The 16,710-nt window shown below is 39.3% G+C and overlaps 1 protein-coding gene across 1 annotated transcript in view; it reads right to left on the bottom strand.

Annotated features, from left to right (window-relative positions):
• LOC132822648 (V-set and transmembrane domain-containing protein 2-like protein) overlaps nt 1-16,710 on the bottom strand; it is an 89,388-nt gene that overhangs the window by 40,043 nt on the left and 32,635 nt on the right. The window contains exon 2 of the mRNA XM_060835894.1: nt 567-736. Coding sequence (XP_060691877.1) covers nt 567-736 — 170 coding nt within the window. The remainder of the gene's footprint in view (nt 1-566; nt 737-16,710) is intronic.

Here is a 16,710-nt window from a genome sequence, read left to right as displayed (position 1 = left end):
CAGGGAATTTGAATCCACATTGACCCTCTGAAGAGCATCCCACCTAGACCCATTCCATTACCCGATTCCTGTAACCCTATGTTTTCCATGGCTAATCCACCCAACCTGAACATCATGGCAAATTCAAGCAATCTGCACATCTTTGGACTGTGGAAGAAAACTAACACAAAGCCACATTTACATAGGGAGAATGTGCAAACTCCACACAGACAGTCGCCTGAGGCTGGAATCAAACCTGGTGCCAGGTGCTATGAGGCAGCAATGCTAACCACTGAGCCATCTTCTCCGGCTTTCCAGCTCCCTCTCCCACTTTGAGACCACACTACTAAAATCTACTTCTTTGACCAATCTATAGACTATCTGTCCCAGCTGTGTCTCAGGAGTCAACGAATATTTGATCACATTTCTCTTGGGATGTGCCTTGGGATATTTGACTATGTCAAAGTTATTTGTAGTCATGGAAACTGATGCAATGCTTATATTTTTAAATAAAGAAGTTGAATACAAGGAGAGGGAGAGACAGAGAGAGAGAGAGAGAGAGAGAGAGAGAGATAGAGGGAGAGTACCTGGTGGGAGCTCCATGCTTGTTTGTCGGTCCAGTCCTTGGAGTTTCGGATATACCACCACTGAATCTCCAGTGAGTAGGATGGTGAACCACTGCCCCTAAAAGCACAGGCCATCTCCACATCCTGCCCAGCTCTGGCTGAGACATCATGAGGGACCTCAGTAAACAGAGCTGTAAGGAAGAAATCAAACTACAGTCAGCAGGCAGTCTTTAGCTTTTTCACTTTGAGACTACAGCTTGGAAATTACTGCTGGGGTTTAGAGGGTTGCTCAAAGCATTCACAGTATACCCTTTTAACCACTATTTCAGTAGAAGTAAAGTCAATTATTTATCATCTTCAATGAAATGTCACATAGAAGACCGTCATCCCAATGCTACAAGTTCACCATTTAGCATTTAATCCAGAGCTAACAATTTGCCCTGACCATATCTGCTGTATTCAATAGATGCACATGATCAATTTGATTTACTTTTCCTCGTATAAATTAGAATTATGATATCATCATCTCTACTTTTATCAATATTGCTGCAGTAAAGAAAACAACAGTTGAAATACATTGAAGAGCAGATTTAATGTCAGAGCAGAGTTAAGCACATGAAGATACAGGATTTAAGGATATCAAACTTAGGCTGCTGACAATTCTCTCCATCAACTACAAGTGAGTGCATAGGTCAGAGAAGGGTATTTGTGTGGAATTCAAGCAACTCCAAATTGAAGATGCTTTTAATGACACCAGCTAGATTATTGTGTACAGTTATGGGTGCCACAGTTTTGTTAAGTATGTGAATACTTTGGAAAAAATGCAAAAGTGATTTACAACAATGGTTGCAGAGTTCAGTTTATTCCAAGGAAAGATTGAAAATGCTGGGATTGTTCTCCTTGGAGAGAAGATTAAGAGACCTGATAGAGGTTTTAAAAATGATTGGATGGAGCAGAGTGGATCCTGCTCATAAAAGGAAGAAGAACAAAAGGGTATAGATTTAAAAAGTGATGTGTGAAAAAAAGCAAGGGTGATGTGAGGGAAAACGTTTTCGTTCAGCAAGTAGATAGGGTATCTGCAGACCTCATTTTTTACTATGGAATACACTGCCTGTGTTGGAGGCAGGTACAATTGAGGCTTTCAAGAGGACAGTGATTTAATGTACAACGGTCTGTAGACATAGTCAGAGATTGGTGCTATGTAATGAAGCTTCTTTAATGATCTGGAGTGACATGATTGGTTGGACGGTCTCCTTCTGTTCCATAACAATTTTTCGATTCTAAATTTTTTTTAAAGCTAGACACTCCACACTTCAATGAACACTCTTCAATTTAGCTGACAGAAACACAGAAACATCCAGGATCTTTTTCCAGGACAAGTCAGTTCCTCAATTTAACAATGAATGTTGACTGCTTGAGTTTGCAATTAGTCCAAGCTATTGCAGCAAACAGTAGCAAAGTTACTGACAGACTAGTGACTTTGGATGTAGTATATTGGAGTGGAGAGCTTTTGAATAGACTGTACGTTCTTTTTCATTTCCTCACCAATTGGGATTGTTAAATTAATTTAAATTGATTTGAGGGTGAAATTGGCCTTACCAAATTTGCATCTGAAATCCAGATGTGGCACCAGTAAGGTTGCCTATTTGCACTCAGCGCCTGTATTTCTGTTTGAACCTTGCAGTAAAGTCCTGCTTGTAAAACACACCTTTTGAATTAGTCTTGTTAGCTTGGAAAATACAGGTCCAAACAGCATTGAAAATTGCCATAATGTCCCATCAGATTAGTCTCGGCAACATCAACACATTTCCATGGGGTTAGGGTCATAGCGCAACACAGCCCTTCCAACCTGACCATACAAACATAGCCAGTGTCAGATTGGAGATACTATGCCAGTTGGGTATGTTCCAAGCCTTTAGAGGTTAGCGAAGGGACCTTCATTTTAAATTTAGCAATGCTAGCCCTGACCTTCTGGTTACTGGATGACTACAATCGATGAGATTGGAATTGACGCTAATTAAATCTGAGGTAAAAGTGGCATAATGGCTTAAGATGGTGCGATCTAAAGTTGCACTTTAATAAGCAAAATTTCCGCTAGAACCATGCATATACAAACTACAAAGTAAAAGGTAATTTGTTTTATTGACTTTTTAAATTTTTTTAAAAATAATTTATTCATGGAATGTGGGCATCGCTGACTGGCCAGCATTTATTTCCTGTTCCTGGTTGCTCGAGAGGTTGATGAGGAGCTCCTTCTTGAGTTGCTGCAGTCCCCCAGCTATTTGGTACACATCACAATATCGCAGGATACATACAAAGAACTGTGGAAGTGATGGATCTCAGAAGAATGATGAGTAACTACTAGGAAAAAGTGCCACCATAGAACATAGACTCCAACATGACCCATCAGGCTGAATGAACTGTTCCATACTGTAAATGCATCTTTCCAGCCTGGCATACTAAACTCTGAACATTAAAATTAAACTGAAGGAAATGTTTATCTCAGCTGATGGTGATACTGGACAAGCCAAACTCCAAGTGAGACCTTGCTTGATAGGCCATAAGTCTTACTTTTGCAATTTGTACACCATGGTAGTCAGGTACGAAATACTTTCACAAGAGTTTGCCAATGTCCTTTTAACAAGAGTAAAGAATCACACATAAAAGTTAAAAAAAAGGATTATTTCATATTATACAAGACCTATTTGAAATGATCTAATTACGAATATTAAAAAAAATCAACCATTTTCCCCTCAACAATAACCTCACAGAAACTTCAACATCAGAGATTGGGTACCATGGTTCCACCTTAAAGTGCCTTGTTCATTTGGCAAGACTGTTACTGGTTTCTATAAATTTCTTCACACTGATTTACAAACACTTTGAGGGCAATCTAAATCAAAACTAAACCATGTCTCTCCACTTAACACAAATGATACAGAAACACAAATCCACATTAAATTCTACATTGTATTATCCATTTTAGAACCAGAGTTTCAAAAATGATACATCAAGAACACCCATTGGAATTATTACATTCTCAGTTCTGATTTAACATAAAGAATGATGCCTGCAAAATATAACACAAGGCATCCACAGCTGCCTACAAATTCAAATCAGAAATATCAGTATCAAATATTGTTTGCAAACAATTCCACACAATCTTGGTGCAGTATGGTCCAGAATTATTTGTCACTTTTCACTGTTTATGTTCCCCTCCATTACAATTAGATAACATGCAGCTAATAAAGCCACCACCAAATTGGAGAGAAAGGACACTAAAATCAACGTTGCAGACTTATTTATGACCAGCACTTTTTTTTGCCCTTCAATTTTCGCCCCTCAAATATTCAGTATTCTGCTAGTTCATTAGTCAGGCTGCTCCATTTGAGTTTATTGATGTTTGTCAGAAAATTCACCTTGGCCCTTGACAAAACACTCAAACCTTTTCAAGCTTTTATTTACAGTCAATTCCTCAAATAAATGTGCTACTTTCCATTAGTAGGACTCTACGAAGAAAACCCATCAATTCTTTCATAATTTGGGATGTAATTGAAGGTTTCCTAAAGAATATAGTTTGAACTATTTTGGACGTTGGTCAATATTACTGATACAAAAAAAAGAACTTGCATTTATATGCTTTTCAGGACATCAGCGTCTCGAAGGCAATTCAGAATCATTTAATTACTTTTGAAATATACTCACTGTTTTAACACAGGAAACATGGCAGTCATTTCCAACAAAAACGCTAATCAAATCATAACCAGATCATCTGTTTTAGGAGGTTTTGGCTGAGGGATAAATACTGACAAGAACACAGGGAGAAATCCCCTTAACCACTTCAAAATGGCAGTAGGACCTTTCAAGTCCATCTGCGAGGGGTGTCTCAGTGTAACATCCAGTTGAAAATATTGCACCTCCAGAAGTATAGCATTCCCTCATTGCTGGATTGGATATCAGGTTTTAATTAACAGGATTGCTTTTCATTTAACATAGGAATGTGTGGGTTTAACATTTTCTATATCAATTCAGTTATCACAAATATCAATTCATTGGGACATTATATCAAATGTCCTTGCTGCCCTGACAGTGGTCTTAACCTGAACTGGAATTCAGTGTCCTGGAGTCATCTTTAATTACATCCAGGATGACCTGTTTGTTACTGTACAAGGTTGGACAGGAGTGGAATCCTTGTGTGAGATCTGAAATTTCCTTCTAAAAATTTTGTGAAAATCTTAAGAATTAATTGTTAAACACCAAATAATTCTCGGCTGGTTAGAGTCCAGGCATTTCTAGTCAGTTTTATTCCTACTCACATATCACAAAATTCTAACACTCTGTTTCCTTGTTCCTTTTATATATACATGTATATGCACATTAATTACATAACCATCACTTTCAACCTAATTTCCTTTGATCTCAGGCAAATAAAAGCTTGAATAGGTTTGAGTGTTTTGCCAAGGGCCAAGGTGAACTTCCTGACAAACATCAATAAACTCAAATGGAGCAGCCTGACTAATGAACTAGCAGAAAACTAAACATCTGAGGGGCCAAAATTGAAGAGCAAAAAAGATGCTTGTCATAAATAAGTCTGCAACATTGATTTTAGTGTCCTTTCTCTCCAATTTGGTGGTAGCTTTGTTAAATTAGGTATGTTATTTTAATTACAATCACCCCTGCCAGACCATATGGAAAATAATATGAAATGACCTGTTTTTTTAAAAAAAAGGAACATCATTTGCTACTCTCCGTACAGAACAGACATATTTGGATTGCCAATCTAAACTGAATGAATGGTCAACTCTAATTTCAACAGTAACACAGTCAAAAAGTCACTTGTATAATGACAACACCCCATTTCCAACTGAAATAATTTGCCTCAGTGTGTGTATTGCTTGAGACTACAAATTCAAAGTGATCATTTGCTGCCTTTTTCCAATAACCAGGGTAAAACAAATGAATGGAAAGTGCCATTAGCCCAGACAGTGATACTTTATACAGACGCATCTGCATGAGGAAACATTTGAAAATAACTCCAATAGCATGAGAAAAGCATTTTCTGCACAAGGGGCTTTTTAAAAATATTCGTGATTAAAGGAATAGAGCTGCCACTAAAGGATTTACAAACCCATTAAACCCAAGATTCCTTTGAAATCCTAGTGTTGATTATCCAACCTCCAGTGAGTTTAAGAGTTTGTACTGACTTACAATTACAGGAGCCCAGTTTCACATTAAGTACAATACTTTCAGAAACAGTTATTATCCTTCAAGTGCAGCTGATTGTCTGTGAGTGTTGAATGCATCAGCCTAAAAGATGCACTTAACAAGAAATCGCATGAAATGTAGATAGCATTGAACAAGTACTAATGTATCTGGTGTAACCCTAGCTGTTGTGGACATACTATCAAAGAAGAATCTATTCTTTCCTCTCTTCTTAATTATTATACATTTCAGTTCCAAAGAAGTACATTTCACACTTTACCTCATCCAAACAATAAGGTGTTCGAAGAAAGAAAAAACAGTTTTCAATTATACACCTACATTATGATTTTTTTAGTAAATGGACTCCATGTACACATTTTTGATATTTTCTCAAGCACTCTGATGCTAGTCAGTCCTGTTAGTGGTATGAGTGACTTGTCTTTAGGAGTCTGGCCTTACTGGTCAATAACTGATGTTACAACAGTGAGAGCTGGTAAGGGGTAGGAGAAGACCATGTAACAAAAAAGTTCATCTTGTGATGTAGGCTGGATTTTGTGCCTTTAATTTCTTTGAGATGAACTGATAAACACTTGAACCCAAAATTGAATTTTAAATTTATTATGCCTTTGGTATAATCCCAGAGGATTCTGACATTAATTAGACATGTGTTACTTGGGAATGTGAAGTTGCAGAAAGCTTTTGGGAGGGGCTGGATAGAAGGTGTATCTTTTCTTCCCCAATGAGCAATCATACAAAATTCCTCGTGTTATGGACCAGACCTAAATCTCTGCAGATATATCTAGGAGAGAGCCTAGATCTTAACTTTTATCTGATTTAAAGGCAAGTGTGAGGCGGTATGTTTAAGATACAATTCAATTGGTGACATCACTCAGCTTTAAGTAAAATACACTTTATTCTTGTCTCCAGTTAAAATATAAACAAAAAAAATGATGTAACTTTAACTCCATTGGAAAGCCTAATAGAATAATAAATTGCTTAAATAGCAAACAACAGCTATTCCAACATAGTTACATCTCAAACACCCTTGGCAAAGGCAAATTCAGTAAAATAAAGTGTCTCACACATGTTCCTGGCAACAGAGAGAGACCACCTCCAAATAGACCCACCACCAGAGATATATTTCCCTCCCACTCCAATCCGCATTCCATAACTACTCCCCCCATGACTACCTCCTCAGGTCCATGCCCTGCAACAACCCACCCTCCCCTCCCGGCACCTTTCCCTGTCATCGCAGGAATTGTAAAACCTATGCCCACACCTCCCCCCTCATCTCCATCCCAGACCCCATAGGAGCCTTCCACAGTGATCAAAGTTTCCCCTGCACTTGCACACGTCATTTACTGTATCCATTGCTCCTGATGTGGTCTCCCCTACATTGGTGAGACAGGACGCTTACTTGCAGAGAGCTTCAGAGAACATCTCCAGGACACCCACACCAACAAACCCCAACACCCTGTGGCCGAACACTTCAACTCTCCGTCCCACTCCACTGAGGACATACTGGTCCTGAGCCTCCTTCATCGCCTCCTCCTTACCACCCGCTTGGAGGAAGAATGCCTCATCATCTGCTTTGGGACATTCCAACCGTTTGGCATCAATATGGATTTCAGCAGTCTCCTCATTTCCCTTCTCCCCCACCCCCTCACCTTATACCAGATCCAACCTTCTAATTCGACACCTCCTTCTTGAACTGTCCTACCTGTCCATCTTCCTTCCCACCTGTCCGCTCCACCCTCCTCTCCGACTTATCATCATCACCTCTACTTCCATCCCTCACTGCACTCTCAGCTACCTTGTCCCCAACCCCACTCTCCTCCTATTTATCTTTCTACCACCGAGGCTCCCAACCTCATTCCTGATGAAAGGCCTTTGCCCGTAACGTTGATTTTCCTGCTCCTCGGATGCTGCCTGATCTGCTGTGCTTTTCCAGCACCACACTCTCCATTATAACCTCCAGCATCTGCAGTCCTCACTTTCACCTAGCAGAGAGAGAATGCAAGCTTTTAGGTGTAACAAGGAGAAACTTCTGGTAGAGAAAGAAGGGGACAGCCTCTACAGCCAACTTCAAATGCTCAACAACAACTGAAAGATCAACTAAAACCTTGGTTCTGTTGGAACCTGACTCCACCCATTCATTCTACTTCTATTATTCTATATTTTAAAAAAAACAAGGCCTCACAAGCTGTTTACTTCAGTGGTTTGCACCAGACAACTGTTCACCTATAGTTCAAAACCTCTCTTCAAAAAAAACGACAAAATATCAAAGTTATAATGTTGTCACACTAGGAAAGTCTAATAATGCAAGGATGGAGAAATATCCAAGGATAAAAGGCTGATAAAAACTTGAAAATAAAATAGGACAGCGAGTCAGGTCTTTAGTATGAGGTCTTTGTCTGGTATCATTGTAGCCCTGTACCTTCTGCCACATGACAATGGCAAACCATCACTGAAAACAGCCAAGAAAATGCCTCAGGATGGTGTCAGCACAAATAAACACAAACTGGTGCAGATGGGAACTTCTGTCAAAGAACGAATGCTCTTTCACTCAGTAAAGGAGTTACAGAGGCATCCATGTGCCATCCAGTGAAATCCACAGATATATAAAGCTTAGTAATATTAAATTGGAGTGTGAATAATGAAAAAGAAGGAAAATCTAGGGAAATAAAAAAGGACAAATTAAGCATCCTGCAGTTATGTGAAGTGTAATAGTTTGGTGGATGAGATCTCAGAAGACTCTAAATGCAACCTGACACAAAAGAAGAAAAATAAAGGAACAGAAACAAACACCTGACAAAGGAGCAATGCTCTGAAAGCTAGTGCTTCCAATTAAACCTGTTGGACTATAACCTAGTTTTGTGTGAATTTAACTTGGAACACTGAGTGGTAGTGTTAGAAGCTGTTAACTGTGTGAGTGAATAGACTGATGCTAGTGAACCTCAAGGGGCAAAAGAGTGGATATTACCATCAATTATGATCCCAGCCATGGCAATATTAGACAAGACAGATTCCAGAAAGAAATCTGCTTGATAAACATAAGTTTTATTTAGCAGTTTGGCTACCACAGCCGTCAGTCAATAAACAATTTCACAAGATGTTGCCAATGTACTTATAGCAAGATAACCTACATTTATTACAAAGAAAAAAAAACAAACCTATCTTTAAATAACGGTTTGGAAAGATGTTATGTTAAAGAGTAAAACAAAATATTCAACCCTTTTCTCCAATAATATCCTTACAGACATTCAACCCCAGTGAAATATCACTCCCATCTTCACATTCATTAGATTTGATTGTCTCAATCTCTGTTGAAGGTAGACAGACATAGGTTAACTCACTGACTTTTCTTATTGAACTCTTAAAAGCAAAGTCTTTTCAAATTATTTTGACCACTTTCAGGCTGATAAACAACACATCTGTTGTTAATGATTCCTTCTTTTGAATTGGATCTGCTTGGGGTCCCTCTCCAGATTTTAATTCCTAAATTAATGTGCACTTCATTAACTGTCTCACCACAGTAGCATACCTAGTCATTTAGCATAAGTCATGTGATTTCTTTAAAATACAGTTTTGGCCCTCTGCTAAAAAAGGCTTCTGATACTTAAAACATATTTTCACAGAAGTGAGAGCAAAAATCCATTTACCTCTACATTAGATCTAAATTTTCCATTATAATTGTATCATTCATTTCATTCACTAAAGAACTAATCAAACAAGAGAATGAAAAGAGCTATGCGATCACAGTGGGCAGCATGGTGGCTCAGTGGGCAGCAATGCTGTCTCACTGCACCAGGGACCCAGGTTAGTTTCCCTCTTCAGCCTGTGTGGAGTTTGCATTTTCTCCAAGTGTCTGCATGGATTTCCTCCGGGTGCTCTGATTCTCCCCCTACAATCCAAAGACGGGCAGGTCAGGTCAATTGGCCGTGCTAAATTGCCCAGTGTGTTAGGTGCATTAATCAGGGGTAAATATAGGGCAGGGGAATGGGTTACTCTTCGGAGAGTTGGTGTGGACTTGTTGGGCCAAAGGGCCTGTTTTCACACTATAGGAATCTAATCTTTATGCGAGTTCAGAATAGTGGTGTTGGATAAGTAAGAGATATCAGAGAAAGAAAGAACATTTGGATTTGGAAAAAGAATCAGGCCTTAATGACCTCAATGTTGCAAAAGGTAAAGAATGGTATCGATGGGGTGAAGGATAACATCAGCTTGATTTACGGATGAGATAGCACTGAGTAGCAAGCTCAATTGGGGCATTACAAGAACTAGCAGTTGCATTGTTGATGGTAGTCACGAATACTGGAATGAAAATGAACATCAACAAACTCAAGGTGGAGGGGGGGGGAGTGATGGAGGAAGGGATTAGAACAAGTGTAGGAATCCAGTATTTATTGAGAATAATATCTGCAGATGGAAGATGCAACAAAGAAATAAGAACAAGGATAGCAATGGGAAAAGTTGTTTTAGTCAGAGATAACCACTAACTAGCTTTGAGAGTTTAGAGTAGAATAAAAAAAGTTATATGGTAAAAGCAACAAATCACTTCAAAGGAAAGGAATATCAACACTCAACAGTGTGAAAATCAACTGAGGTTATTGGAAAATGAAAAGAGTTGCACAGGACAAACAGACAACAGGAAAAAGGTGGGCCATGGACTGTCTTCAGGCACAGCACATATGATGCTTATAATGATAACAATGACAATATGATTGAGTACTGAAGCCTCCAATCAACTGAACTAATGTCTCACAGAATAGATACCAACCCACAGGTTAACGTAGGCAGGATATTGACATTTCATTTCTCTCTCTAGCTGTGAAAGCTTCATTCAACTCAGACAGGTATAGAAATTCCATGATCAAAGCAAACCACTCTTAAAGTGTCAAGACAAACCCCTTTCATTAAAATCAAAAGGATAATGAATGTTAATTAAATTAGTCAAACATTTTGTTTTTTTATTTTGTCAGCTTCTAAACTCAAGACTTACAGTATATTCTTTTCCCCCTCTCTGTTACATTCTATTACATTGAACAGAGTGTGTCTAAAAATGGCAGTTACTATTAAATTAGATACTCTTAATTATCTTGAATCATTAGATATCACAACTTTTGGTGTCTAATTTAATCCCAACACTCAATTGAGCAGACAAAAGATGAGCCACTTGAATGGTGATGATTTAATTTGAAATATAACAAAAGATATGAATGAAATCACTTCTGGAAGAAGCTAGAGTTGAGTAACATAATTTGTCTCTCACCATGACACATGAGACTTCACCTAAAATTACATCATGGTCTGAGTGACATCTGATCAAGGCTGGAGATATTTGCAACACATCATCATTTGTTGAACAGTGTTGCACAAGAGTCACTAAGGCTGGCTATTCAATAAGAGGTAACAATATTTCATTCTCTTTCCAGAGATAAGCAGTCAGAGCAGATAACTCGGCTTTGCTGGGATTGCAAGGTGGCCCTAGTGCAGGATCTTATTGGCTGCAGGTACATCACTTTGTCGTGCCCAATGTTAACTTTAAGCTGTACCGAAGCATCAAGAAATCCCAATCCCTTGGCTTCCATTTAGCAAATAATCATAGGCAATGTGTCATGCATCATGCCCACTATCTTCACATTAATCATGACATCATTGTTTTGCAGCAGTTCCACTGTGTCACCTACCTTTCTATCACCACGGGAAATGAAAGGTGATTATTGGTTGACAACGGCTGACCACATGGCTGACTACATGGGTAATCTATGCACATTTGAGTAGTATACATACATGAACAGCAATGTGGCTTTTAATACGTTATTGATACATCACTGGAGTAAACAATACATTTATCCTCTGAATTGCTGTGGAGGTGCTCCTTTAGCAACTGGCACAGCAGATGTCAAGAACTCATGGTGGTCTGTTGCATGTTGCACATCATCTCAATCATGATGGGATAGCTCCTACCACCAGCTGTTTGCTTAGCTACTAAAGAACAGGGGTCTGAGGAAGAAGAGGCAGGGATGGCACCTTTCAGTCTAAGTTCTCCGCAAAGAATTCATCTGATAGCGACACTGGAAACCACAAATTTAATTCAAATTCACCAAGAGTCTCAGACCTTACCTTTCCTCTATCACCAACCATCACAGCATCCATTTGGTTACAATGTAAAAAGCCAATGTAATATAATCATCTAAAACCAAATGTATAAATCAAACCAAACTATATTACATACAAAAATCAGCTAATCACCCATGTGCATATTCTTAATGTTTGTCTTCTGTGTGAAATTTTACTATTCTGGTGCTCCCCTGCAGTGCTCTAAGTTGCAACACGGCTGGTAGAATGCTGCTGACTATAAATGGACAAAACTGTAGATGGTCGACAGTTCACCACCAAGTTGAGCACCATTTTCACTCAGGGAAGTGTATGCTACCAGCTCTGTGCCATGTTAATGCTGAATGTTCTGGTAGGCTTCCCTACCAGAACCCAACATTTGGCTATGCATGCCTATTAACTTTGTCATGAAGAATTCAGCATCAGGATGCTGTGCTAAGTCCTTCGCTGCTAGCACAGTTATAAAATCTGTTTCTTGAAGTGGTTAAGATAGTTGAATGGCTGGCATCAGGTAAAAGCTGTGAGGTGTGAACCTAAGTCTGAGGATGAGTTGAACCATGTGTATTTTAGATAGTTGTTTGGTAGTACAGAATTCAAGTGTCGGTGAAAAAAAAATTAATCGAAACTTTTCGATTAGGACAATTCACAAGAATACTAATTCAAAGGCAAAGCCAATATCAAATGAGAGGAATGTGCTACTTGGTTGAAAAATGAACTCTGATTAATAGAGGCATTGTCATGATGAATACACCTATGAATGCTGTTGACTGCCAAGCCTCTTTTAAATTTTAAACCAAGTAGGTTTACTTTAATTGGTCAGGAAATTGCCTGGGAAGTGAAACAGCAAATGGCTATCACCTATTTTGTGAGTGAACAGGTGCAATGCATGCAGATGTTCCTTCTGTCTATATATATAGAGAGCTTTCAGTACACGCAAGTACCACACAGTGTGGATGTCAGTGTAATTCTTTACATATCCAGCATTATCCAATTACAGAACCATATCTAATATTAGACACTGTTGTGCACTTAACATGTGCAGACTGGCTGGGTACAGTTGATATCACACACTGACATTCAACTCTTCTGTAAGGTCATTGAACTTCTTACAGAAGTGCATCCAGGTTCTTGGGGTTGAATCCTGGCACAGGGCTACATGGTTCTCTGGTCCCATATCCTTTGAAGCATATGCCTGCTGTACCTTCTAGTCCTTGAGGATAGGGTTCAGCTCTCCTTTTTCACACTGACCCCAACAAGGCTGTGTTGGAGAACACTGGAACCCACAATCTCCCATATTGTGCTATTCTTCATTATCTCCCAGGTCCATTCACTTCCTGCATGAAGACAGCACTTGCCTCTGTCACAATGCAACTCCCGTTAAAATGTGAGGACTGACTTTAATTGGTGCAGAAAATGTGTTGCTGGAAAAGCGCAGCAGATCAGGCAGCATCCAAGGAGCAGGAGAATCGACGTTTCGGGCATGAGCCCTTCTTCAGGAATGAGGAAAGTGTGCCAAGCAGGCTAAGATAAAAGGTAGGGAGGAGGGACTTGGGAGAGGGGCGTTGGAAATGCGATAGATGGAAGGAGGTTAAGGTGAGGGTGATAAGGTGAGGGTGATAGGCCGGAGTGGGGGTGGGGGGGCGGAGAGGTCAGGAAGAAGATTGCAGGTTAGGAAGGTGATGCTGAGTTCGAGGGTTGGGACTGAGACAAGGTGAGGGGAGGGGAAATGAGGAAACTGGAGAAATCTGAGTTCATCCCTTGTGGTTGGAGGGTAATTGGTGCAAACAAGTTAAAATTTTTGGAAAGAGAAAGCTAAAATTTTAAGTCTAGATGACTTTACCTTCGACTCAAAACATTAGCTTGCTCTCTCTCCATGGATGCTGCCTGACCTGCTGTGATTTCCAGCATTTTTTGTTTTCAGTACAGGTTCTAGCATCCATTGTATTTTGCTCAATAAAACTTTGGAATCAGTGCTGGTGCACACAGTCAATGAATTGTACAGTTGGTGATAGCAGGCAGCTCAAAAGCAGGAAGCTACCTACGTTGTATTGTAGGGCATTGACTAACTGCACATCACAATTCCATTGTACATTTTAGGGGCTACCCAATTTAGCCTTTGCGTAATTTAGTTAACAGATTCCTAATACAATCAATAAGCAAATCATTAACCTATATCCATGCTAAAATAGAGAAGAAAAAAGAAATTCTTACAAACATATTAAACATTTATCCTCTCATAATTACAAGGATTGAGTCTTTAACAGTTTACTGACAAGTACAGGGATTTGGAATGCAGCCCAAAAAGAACTAGCAAATTAGATTGCAATAGATAAAATTATTTAATGATACCTTATAGACTCATTTGTTATTCAATTAGATCCATTTATGGGACATCCTATTATATCCCCTGTGTGTTATATTTCTTTGCTGCTAAGAAGATCCTTTCAGCAGCCTACAATTCCAAGGAGGAGTTAGCTCAGCTGCAGAATTTACTCTTTACTCCTTCACATTCCATCCTGTCTTTCTATTAACTCAATTCCCAAATCCATTGATTTACAATATTATGCCAACTATTAATACTTCTCTTCATTTCGGTCTGTGGCAGTAGCATTAAATGGTGCCTTTACAAATATCTAAGTCTTTAAATTCTCCCAGTGTACAGGATTACAGAGTGGGTAACAAGTAATTGAAGCAAAATCAAAGTATCTCTCAGCCACACAGACTCTAAGCACTGTCTGTTGCACTCCACAATGCTAGCAATAATGCATTAGAGCATAAAGTGTGCACAGCACCTACTAAGGGAAAAAGCAGAGTTGAATTCAAACTTGGGATTACATTCAATACTGTTCACATATTCTGATTTCAATTGTTTTAAACCCAGTTTTACATGATGTCTCAGTCCACCCCAAGATTAGTCAATCTCATTCTTCAAGCAAGATGCTTTACTGACTTGGACAACCACTTCAACAACCTTCCTAAAGAGACAGATTAGCTGTATTTGGATATGGCATTAAATGATTCATTGATCTAGTGAGAAGTTGCGAACATTTTCACAATTGTAGCCAGCGGAGTCTCCCTCACATCGGAGGAACAAATAGATCTAATTAGCAATGATGGAGAAAAAGCCATTGACAATTTATATCAGAAATGTGTGTCCTCCAAACTTAGACCTGTCCAACACAAACATGTCAAGCATCTTCTGAAATCAGTATTATCACATGAACACTTTTAGCAGCTCAAGAGTCACCAATACTGCAACTTCAGAAAGTTTCCTTGATTATACAAAAATTATGAATGCCTGTGCGCCAAAAGTAAATCATGAATATAAGTGACACACAGAGAAAATCCTCTCCAAGTGCCCTAAATTTCCACAGAGGGTGCCAGGTGGCTTACTGAATCTCGGAGCCTTCTTCAACATTTGAGGTTAGACAGCAAGCTAAACATTGCAGTTCCTCTATAACATGACCATGTTTCCTGGGTAACAACTGCTCTAGCAGCAAATACTAAATTCCACAATTTTTTTTTGGAGTGAAGTTGCGTTAGGTGAAGGTCTGATACTACCTGAAGTGGTACATTTATGAATCTTTCCATCTTTGGCACTTAAAATGTATTGAAGAAAACAACATGCTCGAGCATGAACAGTGCATTTAACATAAACAAATATTTCACTAAAAGGTACGCCAGACTGTTAAATGACCTTATTTGACATGAATTCCACCATTCATATTATGCAATGCAACTGAAAATGTTCTCACAATGAAGTGCAATGAGTTGCAATGAGGACACAGAGATGGGTCTTTACTCATATACTACTACACCATAGGAAATAATGCATTTGATAAAAGCTTCTGATACAGAAAGAATAAGGGATCAAGATTGAAACAACTCCACAAAAGCCATCGTCAAGTCACCTTTTATTTACACATGGACAGTCCTTGACAGTAATTCAGCTTCCTCAGAGCCAGCTCTCAGAGGGAACAGAACCTTTGACACTTTTTTTTCTAAAATCAAGGAAACTCTCTTCCCCCTCACAGTATACTGGGTGTGACCAGCCAGCTCGGAGTCAGTCTCCTGAACTGAAGAGATTAGAAATCCCCTGTTTATTTTTTGTTTTTCTTCTTCTATTCCTTTCATTTTTCTTTTTCTCAACTGAGAGGATTCTAATCCCCCGGTTATACTTCTTTCTTATATAAGCCCCACACTACCGCCTAACAGCAGTAGTGCTTATTTTTCCCCAGCATTCATGTTGTGTGCATGCAGGTATTGGATACAGCAAATGAACAATGAGTGCACAAAACTTTATTCATATTCCACCACAAGGAAGAAATGAAAAATACAAGTGGTTAGTGACAAGCAGTGCCCTCCTCAACAAAGGGCAATGCTGAGTGACACTCCTGTTTATATCTGTCAGTCAGGGCTCCCTGATTAGGGTTGTTAATTTGATCCAATCAGGGAACTCATATTCTGAGGTCCAGCTGACTGACCTCGTCACAATCATTATATCTCTCCCCCTCTGAGTCAGAGCACATAGGCCAGTTCTACTTTTTATAGCTTCACCTGGGGTGTTTTAGCATTGGGTCAAGTTCCTCCAATTGGCTCAGACATGGACAGCATGTAGCACACAGTAGCTCAGCTATTGCACTCAGAGTAATTCGGAAGAAATTCATTCTTCTATTCAGGTGGCAAACATGTTGAGGTGGTGATATCTGCCATGTCCATCTCAGAGTTTGAGGTCTTTTCAATGCTTGATGGAGAGGGAGAACCCACAGGTTCCAGAACATTCGGAAAGGCAGTTGAGGAGCTGGGCATGTTTTGCTCCTGTACTGTCTGAGAGTTTGCAGCT

Source organism: Hemiscyllium ocellatum, chromosome 15, assembly GCF_020745735.1.
Source record: "Hemiscyllium ocellatum isolate sHemOce1 chromosome 15, sHemOce1.pat.X.cur, whole genome shotgun sequence".
In the NCBI taxonomy this organism is placed as follows: Eukaryota; Metazoa; Chordata; class Chondrichthyes; order Orectolobiformes; family Hemiscylliidae; genus Hemiscyllium; species Hemiscyllium ocellatum.
The sequence above is the reverse complement of the archived record's forward strand: the minus strand, read 5'-3'. Positions and strand labels throughout refer to the sequence as shown.